The sequence below is a fragment of the Salmo salar genome, chromosome 20, assembly GCF_965601325.2.
Source record: "Salmo salar chromosome 20, fSalSal1, whole genome shotgun sequence".
In the NCBI taxonomy this organism is placed as follows: Eukaryota; Metazoa; Chordata; class Actinopteri; order Salmoniformes; family Salmonidae; genus Salmo; species Salmo salar.
This window is the reverse complement of record NC_138310.1, coordinates 27,648,134-27,671,378: the sequence shown is the minus strand read 5'-3', so window position 1 is coordinate 27,671,378 and position 23,245 is coordinate 27,648,134. Positions and strand designations below refer to the sequence as shown.

Sequence of the window (23,245 nt, the reverse complement as noted above, 5' to 3'; positions counted from 1 at the left end):
AGTTACGAATACCTGTTGAAAGTATGGATTAAATCCCTCATGCTCCGCGCAGGTCGAGTAATAATAGCAACAAAGTCATGCCAGTGATGTGACAGCGTGTGAGAACGTGCCCCTGCGGTTTATATAAAATCGTAAGTTAGACCACCCTCCTGTCTCTGAGAATCTTATCGCCCAGAAGATTCCGAGTGACAGGAAAGTACTGACGCTCATCCAGGTATTCGTAGAACCATAGTTACAGTTGTAACTTCCATTCTACTTCATACCTTTCAGACCGTCAGTACGGTTGAAAGTATGGATGACTCATACCAACAAGGTCATGAGGAATAGCACTACTAACCTCTGATTAAACAGTGCCACTGGAAAAATGGCAGAGCCCATGGTGTGTCAGGATGCGACGTTGACCTTGTAAAATCTTGAGAACATGCGTGGCGACGACCAGGTAGCAGCTGCGCATATCTCGTTCTAACTTCCTGTTGTGCTCCGAGGCTTACATATAGCGTTTGAGGGAATGGACTGGACACAGGAGATTTTTCTCGCTCTTCCTCCGTATTCTGGAAAGGAAGGGGGCAGTAGGCCGCCAGTTCGATGGCTTGATTGATGTGAAGGGGTGATGAAATCTTAGGCAAAAAGGCTGGATTGGGCCATAAAGTCATGTCTAGGTCGTCTGCCTTCCATCGTAGTCAGACAGGGCTCATAGAGAGCACGTGGAGCGCACTCACACGTTTCGTAGCTAAGAGGAAAGCCGTTTTCAGAGAACCATTTTATGTCCGGCTCCTCCATATGCTCGAAAGGAGGTTTTGTCAAAGCCTCCAATACTAGTGGCAGGATGCCGCGCAGATGGCCCTAGGGGGATGCAGCCGGCGGACACCTTGTAAGAATTGTCAGATGAGCTAGTGGGCCCCTGACAATTTTCCAACGATGAGTAAATGGTTAGCCAATATGGATGAGGCATACACCTTCAAGGTAGAGGCAGAGCGACCGGAGTCCAATAGTTTCTGAAGGATGCTCAGTATAACAGGTACAAAGCAGGACACCGGTTCCTCTGCCCTGGTAGAGCACCATTCGGTAAAAAGCTTCCAGCGACCAGCATTCATCATCATGGTCGATGAGGCTCTGGCGTTATGTAATGTCTCAATAATAGCAGGATCGCTCTTCTGAGGCCACACCTATAGCTGTAGTTAGTCTGGTCTGGGATGCCATATCCTGCCGTACAACTGTGAGAGCAGATCCTGTCTGTTAGGGAGCTGCCATGGCTCTCCCTCCAAAAGACTGAGGAGGGTTGGAAACCAGGGTCTCGCTGGCCATCTTGGGGCTACAAGCAGTAGTCTGTGCTGAGCCTGAGAGACCCTTTGCAGCGTTGCTAAGATCAGGGGGGTCGGAGGGAAAGCATACAGTAAGCCCTCTGGCCATGTGTGGGCTAAGGCGTCCATGCCCAGGGGCCTCTTGGACTCTGCCAGAGAGAACCAGTGGGATTTTTGCTCTGAGGCGAACAGGTCCACATGTGCTGTTCCGAACCGCTGCCATATCATCTTCACTACTTGTGGGTGAAGTCTCCATTCCCCCGGGGACGGTTTCTGTCGCGACAAGAAGTCTGCCACCTCGTTCACATTGCCTGGGAGATTAATAGCTCGTAGGGAGGCCAGATGTGGTAGGGCCCTTATCAAGAGTTGTTGGGCCACCTGTATGGACCGTACAGACCTCGTTCCCCCTTGATGGTTGATGTGGAACACTATCTATGTATTGTCTGATCGTATCAGGGCATGTTTGTGGTTGAAAACCGGCAGAAAGTGATTCAGCGCTAGGTAAACTGTCTGAAGTTCTAGTACATTGATGTGCTCTTTCCTCCAGCAGGGGCACCACTCTCCCCGTACAGACCTGTGTTGCCACACTGCTCCCCAGCCTGTTAGTGAAGCGTCGGTCATCACTACTTCCCGCCTAGCCGTAATTGATCCGAGATGGACACCTGTCTTCCTCCATGGCCGCAGAGTAGAGTAGCACACCCTTGTCACCTGTATTTTGGTATTTCTGTTCTGCTGGGGGTCCAAGCGGAGGTCGTTGAACCACACTTGCAATGGCCTTAAAGACAGCAGACCTAATGGTATCACCGTGGAGGCCACCGCGAGCCGCCCATCAGTTGTTGGAACGTTCGTACCTTCACCAATGCATTCAACTGGAATTGTTGCAGAAGAAGAATACTGTCAACGTGCAGAGGTGTTATACGTGCCCTCATAGTGCGGGAGTACAGAGCCATGCCAATAAAGGTGACCTTTTGGCTTGGTTTGTAGTTGCTCTTTTCGTTGTTCACGGGAAGACCCAGTGCGGTGACATGGGTCAGTGTCAGCACTGTGCTCTGGGCCTCACACTCGCAAGAGGAGGTGCAGATGAGCCAGTCGCCGATTTAAGGAAGGATCTTGATCCCCTGTAGGTGGAAGGAGCTCAGGGCTGCGCTCACGCATCTTGCAAGACGCATGGATCCAGGGAGAGACCAAAGGGTAATACCGCAAACTGGTATGCCTGGCCCTGGAAGGTGAACCGTAGAAAACACCTGTGTTCCGGTAACACAGGAACGTGAAAGTAAGCGTCCTTTACATTAACCATTCCCCTACGGCTACTGTCTGGAGAATGTCAACCATCTGCAACATGTGAAAGGGGAGAACTTTTAGGAAAACATTGAACCGTTTTAAATCCAGAACTGGATGAAAGTCTCCGTCTTTCTTCGGATCCAGGGAATAGGTTGAGTAAAAGCCATCTTGCTGTTCTGATGCTTTTACTCGTGATTGTGCCCTTCTCCAGGAGAGATGTAATCTCCTGGTTGAGGGTGCAAGCTTTCAGGGGTTCTGTGACTGAAGTCATTCTGATCCATGAGAATGGTGGGGGCTGGCATCGGAACTGCAGCCTGTACCATTGTGAGCGGGTTATCACCACACATGGGTCTGAGGAGTGGGATGCCCAGTAGGTCAGGTGCTGCTGGGTAAATTGGTCAATGGCCAACCCCCGCCATTCCGTTTCTGCCCTCCACGCCTGTTTGTGGGGTTGGGGGGGTGCTGACCACGGCCCCGGCCTTTTGGGTGTTTGGGGGGGTGGCTGCATCGCCGTCTGGGGCTGGCTAGCACCTGTGTTAGGCTGGTGGTAGGACCAAGGGCGTGTGTAGGGAAGGGGCGAGTGAGAGCGGTGAGGTTCACGCGTGTCAGGCCTCCCTCTGCCACGACTCTTTGATGCCTGGTTTCTGGGCTTTGGGTTCCACAGCGGTGTAGACTGACTCAGCTGTTTTCTACGTTCGATGAGCCCGCTCAGCCAGGGGGGCGAAGAGCAGTCGAGGGACCACTGGGAGCTTTCTCAGCGTCCGTCTGGAGTCATCAGACATTGGGGTTTGGGCGAGCCAGACCTTGCGACCAGTCACAACAAGGGTGGACATCAGTCTGCCTAGCTCTCTGGTAATGAACGCAAACGCTTGAAGAGATCAGTCAGTCAGTTTGCAGAGGTCCAGGTCTGGGAGGTCTGGCTGGAGCATCCTGTTCTGTGCTAGCATGAGCACTGAGAGAGAGTTCCCAATGCGGGTTATGCGGGCTGCTGCGTCATAGGCCCATGACAGTAGCACATCTGAGGTCTGGGGCAGCGGTCATCATCCTTCAGGGCTTCATCTGGGGAGAGCATCGGCTCTGCTATGCATTCATCTACCTTAGGCATATGGTTCAGCCCGTATTGTTTTGCGTCGCGCATGGCAGATATCGTCCCATTGTCCTTGCCATGGTGGGCGAGAGCCTGCGGGTCGGCCCAGCATCTCTGAAGCTCCGTAAGAAAAGCCGGTGAAAGTGGCACACTGAACAGTGTAGCTGCCGGGGCCTTCTTAACCTCTCTGGGGTATGTGGGACACACTCGCCAACAGCCAGTGAAATAACAGGGCGCCAAATTCAAAACAACAAAAATCTCATAATTCAAATTTCTCAAACATACAACTATTATATCCCATTTTAAAGATACGCTTCTCGTTAATCCAACCACATTGTCCGATTTCAAAAAGGCTTTACGGCGAAAGCATAACATTAGATTATGTTAGGACAAGAAAAACCACACAGCCATTTTCCAAGCAAAGAGAGGCGTCACAAAAAACAGAAATACAGCTAAAATGAATCACTAACCTTTGATGATCTTCATCAGATGGCACTCATAGGACTTCATGTTACACAATACATGTATGTTTTGCTCGATAAAGTTCATATTTATATTTAAAAAAAACATTTTACATTGGCGTGTAATGTTCAGAAATGTTTTGCCTCCCAAAACTTCCGGTGAATGAGCACATCAATTTACAGAAATACTCATCATAAACGCTGATAAAATATTCAACTGTTTTTCAAAGAATTATAGATACACTCCTCCTTAATGCAACCGCTGTGTCAGATTTCAAAAAAGCTTTACGGCGAAAGCAAATTTTGCAATAATCTGACTACAGCGCTCAGATATCAAAACAAGCCATACAGATACCCGCCATTTTGGAGTCAACAGAAATGACAAAAATTACATTATAAATATTCACTTACCTTTGATCTTCATCAGAATGCACTCCCAGGAATCCCAGTTCCAGAATAAATGTTTGTTTTGTTCAATAAAGTTCATCTTTATGTCCAAATACCTCCATTTTGTTTGTGCGTTATGTTCACTATTCCAAATGCAAGGCACGCGCTTACTAAGTCCAGACGAAAAGTCAAAAACGTTATACTACAATTTGTAGAAACATGTCAAACGATGTATAGAATCAATCTTTAGGATGTTTTCATCATAATTCTTCCATAATATTCCAACCAGACGATTCCTTTGTCTTCAAAAAAGAAAAGGAACACAGCTAACGCGCGATTGAGCTCATGTCATTTTCTCAGTCATCTAACTCCATATGCTCTTACTCTCTCCCCATTCACAGTAGAAGCATGAAACAACGTTCTATAGACTGTTGACATCTAGTGGAAGCCTTAGGAAGTGCAAAATGACCCCACAGACACTGTATACTGGATAGGCAATCACTTGAAAAACTAGAAACCTCAGATTTCCACACTTCCTGGTTCGATTTTTTCTCAGGTTTTGCCTGCCATATGACTTCTGTTATACTCACAGACATCATTCAAACAGTTTTAGAAACTTCAGAGTGTTTTCTATCAAAATCTACTAATAATATGCATATCTTAGCTTCTGGGACTGAGTAGCAGGCAGTTTACTCTGGGCACCTTATTCATCCGGACGTCAAAATACTGCCCCCTACCCTAGAGAAGTTAAAGAACGGGTTAGCTGCAGGGGCCTTCTTAAAGAACGGGTTAGCTGCCGGGGCCTTCTTAAAGAATGGGTTAGCTGCCGGGGCCTTCTTAAAGTACGGGTAAGCTGCAGGGGCCACCTTCAAGAACGTGTAAGCTGCAGGGGCCACCTTAAATAACGGGTAAGCTGCAGGGGCCACCTTAAAGAACGGGTTAGCTGCAGGGGCCGCCTTAAAGAACGGGTTAGCTGCAGGGGCCGCCTTAAAGAACGGGTTAGCTGCAGGGGCCGCCTTAAAGAACGGGTTAGCTGCCGGGGCCTTCTTTAAGAACGGGTTAGCTGCCGGGGCCTTCTTTAAGAACGGGTTAGCTGCCGGGGCCTTCTTTAAGAACGGGTTAGCTGCCGGGGCCTTCTTTAAGAACGGGTTAGCTGCCGGGGCCTTCTTTAAGAACGGGTTAGCTGCCGGGGCCGCCTTAAAGAACGGGTTAGCTGCCGGGGCCTTCTTTAAGAACGGGTTAGCTGCCGGGGCCTTCTTTAAGAACGGGTTAGCTGCCGGGGCCTTCTTTAAGAACGGGTTAGCTGCAGGGGCTGTGGCTTGAGGGTCATCAAGCTCTAGCCTAGCAAAGGCCGCACGTAGGACAGCGCGTAGTGAGGCATGGCTTTCTTCTGACTCTGTGTGATCAGAGCCTCGGAAGGACTCCTCTGACCCATCTTTAGCATTCAGACTGAAGGGGTCCACAACACTGGTTGGCACCTCCTTCACCATGTTAGGTGTGTCATCATCCTGGTCACTAAAGTGCCGGTTGGCTGCCTGAGTGGGTAGCAGGTCATCATCACGGCTATCTGAGTCCTCTTTTGCGTCCCCCATGTCTGAAGGAAGTGCTAGAGGGCCCCGACTCAGGGGGCTTGAAGGAACGCAAAAGCGTTTTTAGCTGCTCTATCTCAGAGGATAAGGAATTGACCTTCACGAGTGAAGCTCTTATGTTTTTACAAGGGGGGCGCCATCGGCTTTGTGGGGTTTCCCTCTTTCGGTGGACCTGGGTGGGTCCTGGCAAACAACGTCTGACGCTGGTAAATTATATTTCATAACCAGGCCCTCAACTCTGGCTAGCTGCGCTTCCCTCACCTTCACAGGCAGGATGGCGCAGTTAATGCAGGGGTCAGAAAGGGCTTCACGCAGGTGGCCAACACCTAGGCAGGTGGGGCACAGGTCATGACCATCTTCTACTTGTAGTTCAGCTCCACAAGAGGAGAAGTCATGCATGCCCAGCATCATGGTGATGCGGTGTTCTCTCAGCTCAGAATGTGAAGAAAATGTATAAAACAAATAAATATAAAATATTTCTTATGCTAATTACGGATTCATCAAATGAACTAATATACTAGTAACCGGAGACTGTATAGAACAGCTACCACAATACACAGTAAGGGTGGAGAGCTACAATAGTCTGGTGGGAGCAGTACAGCATCCCAAAAATGATTTTGGGTGAGCCTAGCTATGACCACAGGGCTGGAGCAGAAGAGATAGCATGCGTTCTGCCTACAACAAAATCTCTTGCATAGTTTTTGTTTTCGGTATGTTGCATTGAAAGTGCCTAATATTGCGTTGATTCGATCACAATTCCCACAGTAAAGGGAAACGTTGATAGTGTTAACTAACAGGGAAAACTCTAGAAAGTTGACTGAAGTTCAATCTCTTGCTTCTTTCCATGGGCTGATATTTCTTCTGCGCTCTGCGTGGCAGTCCTGGGGAGCTGCGCAGCAGTCTCTGGGCTACTGCACACCCATGCATGCACACAGTTTAGAGGGAACACAGTCTAGGGGGAACACTGTTAAGAGGGAACATTGCCTGCAACATTGATACTGCCTCCAGCTAAATATATCCTGTACATGGATGGTAACTGTCTTCAATCGATACCTGGCAGTCTCACATTTAATCTATTTTGATCTAATTCAATCTCTCTTCATCTGATTTATGTTCTTAATGTGATTCATTCCTTGGGAGACTACTGAGAGCCTTTCCCTTGTTTCACTGTGTTTGTGTTTGTACTGTACATGTGCTTTCTCTGCATTGTTGGGACTAAGTAGTCTACATCTGTTGTTTACGAAGCATGTGACGAATAACATTTGATTTAATTGATTTGCTGCTGTATATACAGTACATATGGAGTACAGGAGTCCCTGTTTCTTTGTCCTTGTTCAGCTCGCCTATTTTTGTCCTTTGTGATGTTGTTTGTCTCTCTTTCTCTCAGTCGACAAGTGTGCACACGCCTTTGTCTGAGAGAGCTGCCAAGAATATCATCAAAGCTGGCCAATCCCAGGCGAGAGAGAGAGCCCACACAACACAGGCCTCTCTCGCCCCACCCTAGATTTCTGTCTGACTCCAATGTGCTAAATAAGCAACCCCAACTGCACAGTACAGTACCGGAGCGTGTCTCTCTCAACCCAAAACACATCTGGAACCACAGACTCAAATGAACGTCATCCCTCTGGCTTTAGTTAGGGCCTCACCTTATTGCTGCAGTCCGGAGGTCTTCACAGCAGTGTGTGTGTGTGTGTTTGTGCGTGTGCGTGCTGTAATGTTTATTTGTGTGCCTTTTTATGACTTTTTGCACCGCAGCAATGAGCTGGACTAAGCGTTCCAGGCAGATGAGGAAATATTTGGTGAGGCAGGGAGAGATGGGCCCTCCATTACACAGGTACTCAGAGGGACCTCTGCTCTGCTTGAAGCTAAGACACACACAGACAGCCAGGGCTAGCCATGTCTCACCCTAATGTAATATAATCACTGTACTGTTGACACACACACACAGAGAGCTCAGGACCAGAGGGGATTTTGTCATGGATATGAGTAAGCATGATGTCATAGGAAGAGTTGAAATGACGGAAGGTTGAACAGAGAATGAACAGTTTATGCCTGTTGTTCCTTTCTGTAGCTATGTGAATGTGCAGTGTCATGTTTCGTTGGCTGTGGGTGGTAACCAGGGTTCTGTTATGTCTCTGTAGGTGCGGGAGATCCTGGGCCACTGCTCCTGCCCCGCCCAGTTCCCCATGACAAAGGTGTCTGAAGGGAAATACAAAGTGGGAGACTCCAGCGCTCTGATCTTCATACGGGTATGAACCGACCATCAACATCAACCCCATCCACTAAACCAGACACTAAGAATAGTCAACAATCAGCCTTGAGTGTAGTGTGTGTGTCTGCGTGTGCGTGCATGCATGTGTGAGTACGTCTTAAACCTGTGGATGCATTAGTAACCAGGTTAACCAACCAGGTTAACCATTGCACCTTTACACAGTCCAAGAGTACATAGATAGGTTATTTGTCTTTTTCACAGCTCATGGACGTGACTCTGGATTACTCTAATATCACTTAGATTGCATTGCAGTTTAATAGTAGGCTACAGTTAATATTTTGAATAAATGCAAATATTATGCCCAGGAGAAATTAGATTGTCAAATTTTCATATGCTGCTGTTGTGATGACTGCTTACACAGTATTACAATGGAGGCATGCAGTGTGTATATTTAGCTAAATTTGTTGCTGCAAGGAAAACCAGAACAGGGCCAAACAAACCAACTATTCTCTAGATATAATCAATGTCCCCTGAACGACAGTATTACAGTGATCTCACTCTCCCCAGTCCAGGCTGCATATTGTTTATAATCTGCACTGATCTGACCTATTCCCAGTGCACTGCTCTGCCTCTTGGTACCTCCGTACTGGCTGGCCCAGACCTCCCAACTCCCATACACGCTGGCACAGCCAGACACAAATAGAATTTTGGGTCATTTCCTGTACGGGCCCTTATCTGGCCTGTTCTGCTGCTTGCTTCTGCTAGGCTGTGCCTCAAGTCTGGGCTCTGCCTGGTGTCGCCACTGCAACTTTATCTTGCCCTCCGGGCCTCTGCCTGCAGGAAGGCTGCCTGCCAGATAGATCGATTCTGTTTCTTACTTCCCATGTACCTCCGCCCAATTAATGGACTCAGCGGATGCCAGTCCAAATCGTATGCATTTCCAGGATGTCTGCCTTACTTCCCAATGCTCTCAAAATTTCCACTCTTCTTTTGAGCAGCTCAAACTTTCCCTGAGTTTAAATGGCTAGTCATGTAGGTCCGTTAAAAGCACAGTGTGTATGTTCGGATCTGTGGTATGCTTTGACACCTCAGTGAGATGTTTCTGTTAAAAGTTTCTTAATGATTGGATGACTGACTGTGTGTTTGGCTGTATGGTATGTAGTGGAGTGCCAGTTTTAGTAGGGTCTTACTTGTGCAGTATGTTATAGTGTAGTGGCTGTTTTGGAAGCAGATAACGTAAAAGTGTTAACTTTAGTGCCATGGCTTTGTTGGAAGCAAATAAAGTGTTAAAACTAAAGTGTAGTGGCTTTTGAAGCAGGTAAAGTGTTAAACTCAAGTGTAGTAGTTGAAGCGTGTCACACATCTTAGTGTAAAGCCTGTCTGGAGATTGTATGTAGGATCCATTTCTCTGTCAGATTAAACCCCCCCCCCCCCCCCCGCACTGTCTCCGCATTCTCCTACACTCACTGAGGAGGACAGTGATGTGATTATACATATCCCCCAGCAGCCACTAGTGCAGCCCAGCCAACACGCTTCCATATTTATCTGCAGGGAGGAAGCTAGCCTGCTGGCTGCCACCATCAAAGCCAACAGGCCCCATTCAGCTGCCAAAGCCTGACTAAGAGTGCAGGCAAGAAGATGAGGGGTAGGAGAGAGGGAGGAAGTGAGGGGAAAAAGGGGGATAAATTAATGGAGGAGAGTGACTGGGGCGGACTCCCCCAGGGAGGTCGTCCATGTTCAAGAGAAGGGTGCTTGGGGAATTGGTTTATTCCACTTCCATCGTGATTACAAGGAGTCTCTGTTCGCCGTTGACACAGAAACAGGGGTTGGCTCTATGGAGTTGTGGCGTGTGGGATACCCCATCACTGATGGAGTGGCTGCTGAGGCAGAGGGCTGGAGCATCACTGGTTCCAGGGAATCAACTAATCCATATAATGCAGAGGTTGGGTCAGGCATAGTGGGACACCACTAGTGGACCAGACAATAGACAATAGGCCAACAGTTTACCAACACATAGCCTCTCTGCTGGGAACAAGACCAAAAGTTTCAGGAGTAGAGTGGCAGCAGTAAAGGACTAGAGCTAGAAAAGAAGGAAGGCAGAGGACAGCTGTTTTGCAGACAGGCAGTGTGTTGTGTTGGCGGTGTGGTGGGCATGTTGAAGAGCAGTGAAGGACAGGTGGTAGATCAGGAGCAGTGTTGGGACCAGATCACTGTGGGCTGTGTCCTGTCCTGAGTCAGTGTGGGAGGCCTTGCATGGCCACGTGATTTAGTGCAGTATGGCTCCCCGCAATATCCAGCTCACCCTGCCTGGCCTGGCCACAGAGACACGGCCCAGCCCCTGAATGAAACATGTGGCTGGCAGCAGTGACTACACAACCCAGAGAGGAGGCAGGCTGGCAAGGCTGCATCCACAGGACTTTCACATCAAGCTAAATATACAGCCTCTCTCTCCCTGCTGTGAGGAATGCATCTGCCTGCAGGGGAAAGAGAGAGACAGAGAGAAAGAGACTCTGTCTGGGCTTCATACTCTGGGTCTGTTTGCCTCAATGAAAAACCCCCTCTCCTCTCTTCTCTCGCTCAACCCCCTCTCCTCTTTTCTAGCTGAAATTGTAGAAGAGAGGAGGGGCAGGATGAGTTGTTACAATGCTAATTCACACCCCCCCCCCTAAAAGCATGGTTACGCCAGCTGAGAGGGAGAGAAAAGGAGTGTCTTTCATAGCAGTGTGCGTCTTTATTCTTCTCCCCTCTCTTTTTAATTGTGTGTTGGCATGGCGATGAACAGTGCTCATAATGGTGGCAGCTGGGGGGTCATGTGGGAGGAGGCGGAGGCATGGGCACTGGCAGGGGTGCATCTGATGGGAGTGTTACGTAATTTTGGGGGAAGGGGGAGGGACTCCAGGCCAAGCACTCAGCATTCTGCCCCACTTGTTGGATTTACATATCTATTGACTTGATCTGCAGTCTGTGTGGTATCGCACCATGTCACTGGGCTTAAACATCACTTTAGTTTTTTTAAACAGTGTGTGTGCGCGAGCGGTTGTGTGTGTGTACGCAGGGTTTGGCTTTGTACGTGTGTGCTAAGCGTCATAGTATTTAGTCTCCCTCTAGTCTTTATTATGAGAGTGAATTTGTGAATTGATGCCATGTTTGTCAGGGTTGTAACCTTGTCTCCTTTCTCTTTCTCTCTCTCTCCCCTCAGGTCCTTCGTACTCATGTGATGGTGCGTGTGGGCGGGGGATGGGACACATTAGAACACTATCTGGACAAGCATGACCCCTGCCGCTGTGCCGCCTTCGGTGAGGTCACCTCTACAAAAACAATCAGCCCTTGACCCTTTATAGTCACTGAGTTGTATTGTATTATATTGTACTGCATTGTATCTAATTCTGGTCAGTCTGCAGGGTTCACAATTGTTTTACAATTGTATCCATTTGAACCGCTTATCTGATACAACTCAGGTCAGGAGTTGTACAGCTCACACTGTGGTACCATAGTGTTACCACAAAGTTACCATAGTCTTACCACAGGTTACCACAGTGCTACCATAGTCTTACCACAGTGTTACCATAGTGTTACCATAGTGTTACCACAGTGCTACCACAGTCTTACCATAGTGTTTCCACAGTGTTTCCACAGTGTTTCCATAGTGTTACCATAGTCTTACCATAGTCTTACCATAGTGTTACATTGTGTTACAACAGTGCTACCATAGTGCTACCATAGTGTTACAACAGTGCTAGCATAGTGTTACCACATTGCTACCATAGTGGTATTGGTATTTTATTAGGATCCCCATTAGCTGTTTTTGAAACCAGGTTTGCTGTTCATTTGAGCAATATGAGATGGAAGGGAGTTCCATACACTAATGGCTTGATATAATACTGTACGGATTCTTGAATCTGTTCTGGATTTGGTGACTGTGAAAAGACCTCTGGTGGCATGTTTGGTGGGGTAAGTATGTGTGTCAGTGCTGTAAGTTGAGTGTACAAACAATTTGGAACACATTAATGTATCTTATAAAAATAAGTGATGCAGTCAGTCTCTCCTTTACCCTTAGCCAAGAGAGACTGGCATGCATAGTATTTATATTAGCTCTCTGATTACAATGAAGAGCAAGACGTGCCACTCTGTTCTGGGCCAGCTGCAGCTTAACTAGGCCTTTCTTTGCAGCACTTGGTGTACAGCTTCTGGATAGTCCTCATTGAAGAAGATGTATGTTCCTCTCAAGTTCTTGGCTCTTTCCAGAACAGCTACCTTGTCCTTGAACCTCAGGAACTTGACCACTATCGGCCTGGGCCTGTCAACTGGGCCAGTGGTGTTTTTTCCAGTCCTGTGGGCATGCTCCACATCAATCTTCCTGTGGTCCATCTTCAGTTGCTCCGAAATAATTTCCCTCACTTTGTCCTCAGACTCCGTCCAGGTCTCATGCGGAGATTCTGCAATTCCGAACAATTTTGTTCTGCCTTGTTTGTCCCTTGAGATAATCTGATTTCTCCGTAATTGTTATCATGGATTCATATACAGAACGGATGTCCTCTCTCAATGACTTAGATTGCTGTCATCTTGCCATTTTCCTGTTTAAACTTATCGAGCTGACCCTGGGAGAACTGCAAATTGTTCTTCAGGTCCTGGACCTCTCTGGTCAGGTTGTCCATTCTTTTATTAGTTGACTCCACCAGTATTTGGACACAATTTTCTTGTTGTTGTAACAGCTGCTTGTAGAACTATTTTTGTTTGTTTAAAAGATCCTTCCCCTGTGATAGAGAGACACCATTATCCTCAATGGTACTCCCACCGGCCTTGGTCTTTGTCATGGTAGCAATGTAGGCTACGCTGTTACTCCTTGCAGTTCCAAACAGGGCAGGTTGCAGGGAAGATGGAAACAGAAAAAAACAGCAGGGATCTAGACAGACACAACCCTGGGACAATCCGCGATCCCAGCCACAAGGGCTAACTGTGTCATGGGCTGCGTTCAAGCCCTAAAAGAAACCCTGCTAGCTTGATAGGCAGCTAACAGTGGCAGCTAGGCTAGCTGCTACGCCAAGCAGCTCACCAGACCCTTGGTCGGCAGGAACCCTGGACAGATAGCAGCGGTCCCAGCAACTGATGCCAACCGCATCACGGGATCCAAACTCAAAAGGTTGCTAGCTAGTAACCAAAGCTTGTAACCAAACTAGCGCTACCACAGGTACAACCCCAAATCCGTAAACACAGGCACCCTCATAGATATCATCCTAACCAACCTGCCCTCCAAATATACCTCTGCTGTCTTCAACCAGGATCTCAGCAATCACTGCCTCATTGCTTGCGTCCGTAATGGGTCTGCGGTCAAACAACCACCCCTCATCACTGTCAAACGCTCCCTAAAACACTTCAGCGAGCAGGCCTTTCTAATCGGCCTGGCCCGGGTATCCTGGAAGGATATTGACCGCATTCCGTCAGTAGAAGATGCCTGGTTATTCTTTAAAAGTGCCTTCCTCACCATCTTAAATAAGCATGCCCCATTCAAAAAATGTAGAACCAGGAACAGATATAGCCCTTGGTTAACTCCAGACCTGACTGCCCTTGACCAGCACAAAAATATAATGTGGCCTACTGCATTAGAATCGAATAGCCCCCCGCGATATGCAATTTTTCAGGGAAGTTAGGAACCAATATACACAGGCAGTCAGGAAAGCAAAGGCTAGCTTTTTCAAACAGAAATTTGCATCCTGCAGCACAAACTCCAAAAAGTTCTGGGACACTGTAAAGTCTATGGAGAATAAGAGCACCTCCTCCCAGCTGCCCACTGCACAGAGGCTAGGAAACACTGTCACCACCGATAAATCTACGATAATCAAGAATTTCAATAAGCATTTTTCTACGGCTGGCCATGCTTTCCACCTGGCCCCCCCTACCCTGGTCAACAGCCCTGCACCCCCCACAGCAACTTGCCCAAGCCTCCCCCATTTCTCCTTCACCCAAATCCAGATAGCTGATGTTCTGAAAGAGCTGCAAAATCTGGACCCCTACAAATCAGCAAGACTAGACACTCTGGACCCTCTCTTTCTAAAATTATCAGCCGAAATTGTTGCAACCCCTATTACTAGCCTGTTCAACCTCTCTTTTGTATCGTCTGAGATCCCCAAAGATTGGAAAGCTGCAGCGGTCATCCCCCTCTTCAAAGGGGGAGACACTCTAGACCCAAACTGCTACAGACCTATATCTATCCTACCCTGCCTTTCTAAGGTCTTCGAAAGCCAAGTTAACAAACAGATCACCGACCATTTCGAATCCCACCGTACCTTCTTCGCTATGCAATCTGGTTTCCGAGCTGGTCATAGGTGCACCTCAGCCACGCTCAAGGTCCTAAACGATATCATAACCTCCATCGATAAGAGACAATACTGTGCAGCTGTATTAATAGACCTGGCCAAGGCTTTCGACTCTGTCAATCACCACATTCTTATCGGCAGACTCAACAGCCTTGGTTTCTGAAATGACTGCCTCGCCTCGTTCACCAACTACTTCTCAGATAGAGTTCAGTGTGTCAAATCGGAGGGCCTGTTGTCCGGACCTCCGGCAGTCTCTATGGGGGTGCCACAGGGTTCAATTCCCGGCCGACTCTTTTCTCTGTATACATCAATTATGTCACACTTGCTGCTGGTGATTCTCTGATCCACCTCTACGCAGACGATGCCATTCTGTATACTTCTGGCCCTTTGGACACTGTGTTAACTAACATCCAGACGAGCTTCAATGCCATACAACTCTCCTTCCGTGACCTCCAACTGCTCTTAAATGCAAGTAAAACTAAATGCATACTCTTCACCTGATTGCTACCAGCACCTGCCCGCCCGTCCAGCATCACTATTCTGGTTTGTTCTGACTTAGAATATGTGGACATCTACAAATACCTAGGTGTCTGGTTAAACTGTAAACTCTCCTTCCAGACTCACATTAAGCATCTGAAAGGGGTGCGTAACTGGTGGCAGTGAAGTCAGACTGTAACGCTTGGACGTCGTGGGTGTGGAGTCAGGCGCAGGAGGCAGAAAAATGTTTGGTACAATATATTTAATAAGTACCACAAAAGAGAATATATGCCCAAACACAAAAGGGCGAAACAAAACCCAAAGTCCAATAACACGATCCACTACACAAACACAGTGAAAACACGTAACAAGCCCGTACACAGAACAGGTGGAGAGGCGGGCTTAAATAACACCACTAATTACCTAATAGAACACAGGTGCAACTAATAAAGACATAACTAACAGAAAAACGAAAAGGTGATCGATGGCAGCTAGTAGGCCGGTGACGACGACCGCCGAGCGCCACCCGAACAGGGAGAGGAACCACCCTCGGCAGTAGTCGTGACAGTACCCCCCCCCCCACCCCCAAGCCGCACGCCGACACCGGCCTCGGAGTCGACCCGGAGGACGAGGCGCAGGGCGATCCGGATGGAGGCGATGGAAATCCTCTAACAGTGATGGATCCAGTATGTCCCCCACTGGCACCCAGCACCTCTCCTCCGGACCGTACCCCAACCCAGTCCACAAGGTACTGCAGGCCCCCTACCCGGCGTCTTGAGTCCAGAATGGTGCGTACTGTATACGCCAGGGACCCCTTGATGTCTAGAGGGGGCGGAGGGACCTCCGGCACCTCACCGTCTTGTAGGGGACCAGCTACCACCGGCCTGAGGAGAGACACATGAAATGAGGGGTTAACAAGATAATAAGAAGGGAGTTGTAATCTATAACACACCTCGTTTATTCTCCTCAGGACTTTAAAGGGCCCTACACGCAGTGGACCCAGCTTCCGGCAGAGCAAGCGGAGGGGCAGGTTTCGGGTCGAGAGCCAGACCCTGTCTCCTGGTGCGAATATGGGGGCCTCACTGCGGTGGCGGTCAGCGCTCCTCTTCTGTCGTCCTCCTGCTTGTTTCAGGGATTCCTCGACAGCCCTCCAGGTATCCTTGGAGCGCTGCACCCAATCCTCCACCGCAGAAGCCTCGGTCTGACTTTGATGCCATGGAGCCAGGACCGGCTGTTAGCCTAACACACACTGGAAAGGTGACATATTAGTGGATGAGTGGCGGAGTGAGTTTTGCGCCAACTCAGCCCATGGTAAGTACCTCGACCACTCACCTGGCCGGTCCTGGCAGTACGACCGCAGAAACCTACCCACCTCCTGGTTCACTCTCTCCACCTGCCCATTGCTCTCGGGGTGATAACCGGAGGTCAAGCTGACCGAGACCCCCAGACGCTCCATAAACGCCCTCCATACACGGGACGTGAACTGGGGACCCCGATCAGAAACGATGTCCTCCGGCACCCCGTAATGCCGGAAGACATGGGTGAATAGAGCCTCCGCAGTCTGTAGGGCCGTAGGGAGACCGGGCAACGGGAGGAGACGGCAGGACTTAGAAAACCGATCCACAACTACCAGAACCGTGGTATTCCCCTGAGACGGGGGAAGATCGGTAAGTAAGTCCACCGACAGGTGAGACCACGGCCTTTGTGGAACGGGGAGGGGTTGTAACTTCCCTCTAGAAAGGTGCCTAGGAGCCTTGCTCTGGGCGCATACCGAACAGGAAGAGACATAAAACATCACATCCTTAGCTAAGGTGGGCCACCAGTACCTCCCCCTAAGGCCTTGCACTGTCCTCGCCACCCCAGGATGACCCGACGAGGGTAGCATATGAGCCCATCGAATCAATTGATCACGGACACCAAGCGGAACGTACTTAAGACCTGTAGGACAATTAGAAGGCGCAGGCTCCATCAGTACCCCCCCCCCCCCTTGATGTGCGGCTCCAGCAGCGCGCCGACAACGGCCTCGAGGACGACCCAGAGGGTGAGGTGCAGGGCGACCTGGACGGAGACGGTGGAACTCCCGCAGCATTGAAGGGTCCAACACGTCCTCCACCGGAACCCAGCATCTCTCCTCCGGACCGTACCTGTCCCAGTCCACAAGGTACTGAAGGCCCCTCGCCCGACACCTTGAATCCAGTATGGATTGAACGGAGTACGCCGGGGCCCCCTCGATGTCCAGAGGGGGCGGAGGAACCTCCCGCACCTCAGACTCCTGGAGCGGGCCAGCCACCACCGGCCTGAGGAGAGACACATGGAACGGGGGGTTAATACGTTAATCGGGGGGAAGCTGTAACCTGTAACTCACCTCGTTCAGTCTCCTCAGGTTTAAATGGCCCCACAAACCGCAGACCCAGCTTCCGGCAGGGCAGGCGGAGGAGCAGGTTTCGGGTCGAGAGCCAGACCCGGTCTACCGGTGCGAACACCGGGGCCTCACTGTGGTGATGGTCTGCGCTGGCTTTCTGGCGCAGCACGGGGCGCTGAAGGTGAACATGAGCCGCGTCCCATGTCTCCTCCGCGCGCCGGAACCAGTCGTCCACCGCAGGAGCCTTGGTCCGACTCTGATGCCAAGGAGCCAGAACCGGCTGATACCCCAGTACGCACTGGAAGGGGGAGAGGTTAGTGGAGGAGTGGCGGAGCGAGTTGTGGGCCATCTCTGTCTAGGGCACAAACGCCGCCCACTCCCCCGGCCGGTCCTGGAAATAAGACCTCAGAAACCTACCCACATCCTGGCTAACTCTCTCCACCTGCCCGTTACTCTCGGGGTGAAAACCCAAGGTGAGGCTGATCGAGACCCCCAGACGTTCCATGAACGCCCTCCAGACCCTTGAAGTGAACTGGGGACCCCGATCAGACACTATATCCTCAGGCACCCCATAGGACCGTAGGGAGACCGGGCAGAGGAAGGAGACGGCAGGACTTAGAGAAACGATCCACAACAACCAGGATCGTGGTGTTTCCCTGTGATGAGGGGAGATCGGTCAGGAAATCGATCGACAGGTGCGACCATGGCCGTTGTGGTAAGGGGTGTAGCTTACCTCTGGGCAGGTGCCTAGGAGCCTTACACTGAGCGCACACCGAGCAAGAGGAAACATAAACCCTCACGTCCTTGGCCAAAGTGGGCCACCAGTACTTCCCACTCAGACAGCGCACCGTCCGACCGATGCCTGGATGACCAGAGGAAGGTGACATGTGGGCCCAATAGATCAGCCGATCACGGACAGCAGACGGAACGTACAGACGCCCAGCGGGACACTGGAGGGGAGCGGGCTCTGCACGTAACGCCTGCTCAATGTCCGCGCCCAGCTCCCACACTACCGGCTCCACCAGGCAGGAGGCCAGGAGTATGGGGGTTAGATCCATGGGCCGTTCCTCTGTGTCATACAGCCGGGACAGTGTGTCTGCCTTCATGTTCTGGGAACCTGGTCTGTAAGAAGGTGTGAAAACAAATCAGGTGAAAAACATGGCCCACTTTGCCTGGCGAGGGTTCAGTCTCCTCGCTGCCCGGATGTACTCCAGGGTGTGGTGGTCAGTCCAGATAGGAAAAGGGTGTTTAACCCCCTCAAGCCAATGTCTCCACGCCTTCAGAGCCTTGACGACAGCCAACAGCTCCCGGTCCCCCACGTCATAGTTTCGCTCCGCCGGGCTGAGCTTCCTCGAGAAGAAGGCACAGGGGCGGAGCTTCGGTGGCGTACCCGAGCGCTGAGAGAGCACGGCTCCCATCCCAGCCTCGGACGCGTCCACCTCCACTATGAACGCCAAAGAGGGATCAGCACGGGAGCCGAGGTAAACAGAGCCCTCAGGTGACCAAAAGCCCTGTCCACCTCAGCCGACCACTGCAAACGTACCGGTCCCCCCTTCAGCAGTGAGGTAATGGGAGCCGCTACCTGACCAAAACCCCGGATAAACCTCCGGTAGTAATTAGCAAACCCTAGAAACTGCTGCACCTCCTTTACCGTGGTGGGAGTCTGCCAATTACGCATGGCTGAAATGCAGTCACTTTCCATCTCCACCCCTGAGGTGGAAATGCGGTACCCTAGGAAGGAGACGGACTGTTGGAAGAACAGGCATTTCTCAGCCTTGACGTCCAGGTCAATCTCCAACAGTCGACCAAGCACCCTGCGCACCAGGGACACATGCTCGGCGTGTGTAGCAGAGTATATCAGAATGTCATCAATATACACCACTACACCCTGCCCGTGCAGGTCCCTGAAAATCTCGTCTACAAAGGCTTGGAAGACTGATGGAGCATTCATCAACCCGTACGGCATGGCGAGGTACTCATAATGCCCTGAGGTCATACTGAACGCCGTCTTCCAGGAGCTCTGACGCGCTCCTCGACTCCTATAACCGGGGTACCTGCTCCTGCTGACTCCATGGTGTAGGTGTGGAATTCTGAAAGGGGTGCGTAACTGGTGGCAGTGAAGTCAGACGCAGGAGAGCAGAACTAGGTAATAGCCGGAGCAGTTTAATTTCAAAACCAACGGCATAAAGAAATTACCGACAGGGGTAATAAACCCGACGTGCACCAGTAAACATGTGCACAAGCACTTACAAACAAACAATTCCACACAAAGACATGGGGGGAACAGAGGGTTAAATACACAACACTTAAGGAGGGAAATGAGAACCAGGTGTGTAGGAAAACAAGACAGAACAAATGGAAAATTAAAAGTGGATCGACGATGGCTAGAAGACCGGTGACGCCGAACGCCGACCGAACAAGGAGAGGAACCGACTTTGGTGGAAGTTGTGACAGCATCTCCAATCCAAAATTAAATCTAGAATCGGCTTCCTATTTCACAACAAAGCATCCTTCACTCATGCTGCCAAACATACCCTCGTAAAACTGACGATCCTACCGATCCTTGACTTCGGCGATGTAATTTACAAAATAGCCTCCAACACACAAATTGGATGCAGTCTATCACAGTGGCATCGGTTTGTCACCAAAGCCCCATATACTACCCACCACTGCGACCTGTATGCTCTCGTTGGCTGGCCCTCGCTTCATATTCGTCGCCAAACCCACTGGCTCCAGGTCATCTATAAATCAAATCAAATGTATTTATATAGCCCTTCTTACATCAGCTGATATATCAAAGTGATGTACAGAAACCCAGCCTAAACCCCCAAACAGCAAGCAATGCAGGTGTAGAAGCACGGTGGCTAGGAGAAACTAGCCCCCCGACACATAAACTACTGCAGCATAAATACTGGAGGCTGAGACAGGAGGGGTCAGGAGACACTGTGGCCCCATCCGATGATACCCCCGGACAGGGCCAAACAGGCAGGATATAACCCCACCCACTTTGCCAAAGCACAGCCCCCACACCACTAGAGGGATATCTTCAACCACCAACTTACCATCTTGAGACAAGGCCGAGTATAGCCCACAAAGATCTCTGCCACGACACAACCCAAGGGGGGGCGCCAACCAAGACAGGAAGACCACGTCAGTGACTCAACCCACTCAAGTAACGCACCCCTCCTAGGGACGGCATGGAAGAGCACCAGTAAGCCAGTGACTCAGCCCCTGTAATAGGGTTAGAGGCAGAGAATCCCAGTGGAGAGAGGGGAACCGGCTAGGCAGAGACAGCAAGGGCGGTTTGTTGCTCCAGTACCTTTCCGTTCACCTTCACACTCCTGGGCCAGACTACACTCAATCATAGGACCTACTGAAAATATGAGTCTTCAATAAAGACTTAAAGGTTGAGACCGAGTCTGCGTCTCTCACATGGGTAGGCAGACCATTCCATAAAAATGGAGCTCTATAGGAGAAAGCCCTGCCTCCAGCTGTTTGCTTAGAAATTCTAGGGACAATTAGGAGGCCTGCGTCTTGTGACCGTAGCGTCTTGTGACCATAGTGCTACCACAGTGCAATTTTTTGCTAGATAAAGCACTGCCTTATCTCAGCTCACTGGTCACCATAGCAGCACCCACCCGTAGCACGTGCTCCAGCAGGTATATTTCACTGGTCACCCTCAAAGCCAATTCCTCCTTTGGCTGCCTTTCCTTCCAGTTCTCCGCTGCCAATGACTGGAACGAATTGCAAAAATCACAGAAGCTGGAGACTCATATCTCTCTCACTAACTTTAAGCACCAGCTGTCAGAGCAACTCACAGATCACTGCACCTGTATATTGCCCATCTGTAAATAGCCAATCCAACTACCTCATCCCCATACTGTTGTTATTTATATATATTGTTTGCTCCTTTGCTCCCCAGTATCTCTACTTGCACATTCATCTTCTGCACATCTATCACTCCAATGTTTAATTGCTAAATTGTAATTATTTCACCACTATGGCCTATGTATTGCCTTACCTTCCTTATTTTACCTCATTTACACACACTGCATATAGACTTTTTTTCTATTGTGTTATTGACCATATGTTTTGTTTAATCCATGTGTAACTCTATGTTGTTGTTTTTCGCAATGCTTTGCTTTATCTTGGCCAGGTCACAGTTCTAAATGAGAACTTGTTCTCAACTAGCCTACCTGGTTAAATAAAGGTGAATTTCAAAAAAATCTAAAAAATAAATGTGCTTTCACAATGCTATCACAGTGCTACCACAGTGTTATCATATTACTACCATAATGCTATAATAGTGTTACCATAGTGCTACCACAGTGCTTACACAATGCAACCACAGTGCTATCACAGTGTTATCATAGTCATACCATAATGCTATCATAGTGTTACCATAGTGCTACCACAGTACAACCATAGTGCTACCTCATTCAATATCATGTCAATGGTCCTTTCAGACAACACTACACTTCACTCATAAAGCCCTCATCACGCTGTCATAAACATGACGGCGGCTATAACCATTCATATCAGTTAATGTTTACCCTCGTGTGTGATAGCCAGGCCTGGGGCTGGTGTTACTCTGTGCTGTGGGTAGAAGAGCTCTTCCTTCTCCATGAGTCCACACTGCTGTCAGACCAATGATGTCAGTGGCCTTGTGTCTGGACAACTGAATTAATGCTTGGTGTTGCATTTCTAACCCATGAACTCGTATGAAAGGGTTTTTACAGGTCTCCAGGTTTTTATGAGCTGTAGGCCTACCCTACACCAAAGTCAAGATCATGCCTTAAATCATTCATCTGATTGCATCAGTTGCTTCATCTCCTGCAGTCATAAGACATGCATATGCGCTGTGACTGCCACCAGTTATGAGGGGCTGTTGCAATGTGTGCTCTGCTATGTTGATCCTTGGATCCACCCTGGATCTATTCTATTTCTATACTGACTGTTGTCTGTCTGATGCCAGAGTCATCTGCACAGTTGTTCTGGTTCTCCATGGTATATAACCTATGCCTCTACTAATATTGTGGTTTCCTGTGCTTGTTCCCTGCAGCTCACCGGTACCACCAGGCCAAAGCCAGCGGGCAGGGTGCCCACAGCAAGTCCTCCAGTGCCCACTCCTCCCGCTCCACCAGCCCAGGCCCACACTGGCGTAACGAGGGCATTGCCCCATATAAGCCCCCTGACAGACGCACCCAGGGCCTGGAGCCTTCATCATGTACCCCCTCCTCCTCCACCAGGCCTGGCCGCTCCCACCACCCCTCCCTCCCCACAGAGCTCGACTCAAACGCAGGACGCACCCCCCTGTTACCACGACCACCGCGGGAACGCTCAGAACCCCGCCACTTCAACCCTGTCAGGTGAGTGAGTGACTGTGTGTGTGTGTTGTGCTAATGACACTTCGTCTTTGTCTGCATCACCAGCACTGATCCACTTTTCACCACATATATACATACGCATAGCACAGCACAGCACAAGCACAGCACAGCACAGCACAGCGCAAAAAACTGTGAAGGAACAGATTATACAAGGCAGAGAGACTTTCCTAATCTCAGGTGACATTCCAATGAAACATTGCGCTGACACTGTCCTGCCATCCAGGCCGTTCCACTCTGCCTCCTGGTGGCTAGACTGGGCACACACCTTGGTTGCTGCTGTCGCCTCACTCCCCCTCTTCCCCTGTCCTCCTTCCCTCCCCCTCCCCCCTCTTCCCCCTCTCCTCCTTCCTCTCCTGTGGTTCTGTTAATTACACTAATGACTGTCTG

General features: G+C 49.8%; 1 protein-coding gene across 2 annotated transcripts in view; it reads left to right on the top strand.

The window, feature by feature from the left end:
* gas2l1 (growth arrest-specific 2 like 1) overlaps nucleotides 1–23,245 on the top strand; it is a 58,256-nt gene that overhangs the window by 26,607 nt on the left and 8,404 nt on the right. For both annotated transcript variants that reach the window (XM_014161224.3, XM_014161223.3), the window contains 3 exons: nucleotides 8,248–8,355; nucleotides 11,518–11,614; nucleotides 22,534–22,840. In XM_014161224.3, the coding sequence (XP_014016699.2) occupies nucleotides 8,248–8,355; nucleotides 11,518–11,614; nucleotides 22,534–22,840 (512 nt within the window). The remainder of the gene's footprint in view (nucleotides 1–8,247; nucleotides 8,356–11,517; nucleotides 11,615–22,533; nucleotides 22,841–23,245) is intronic.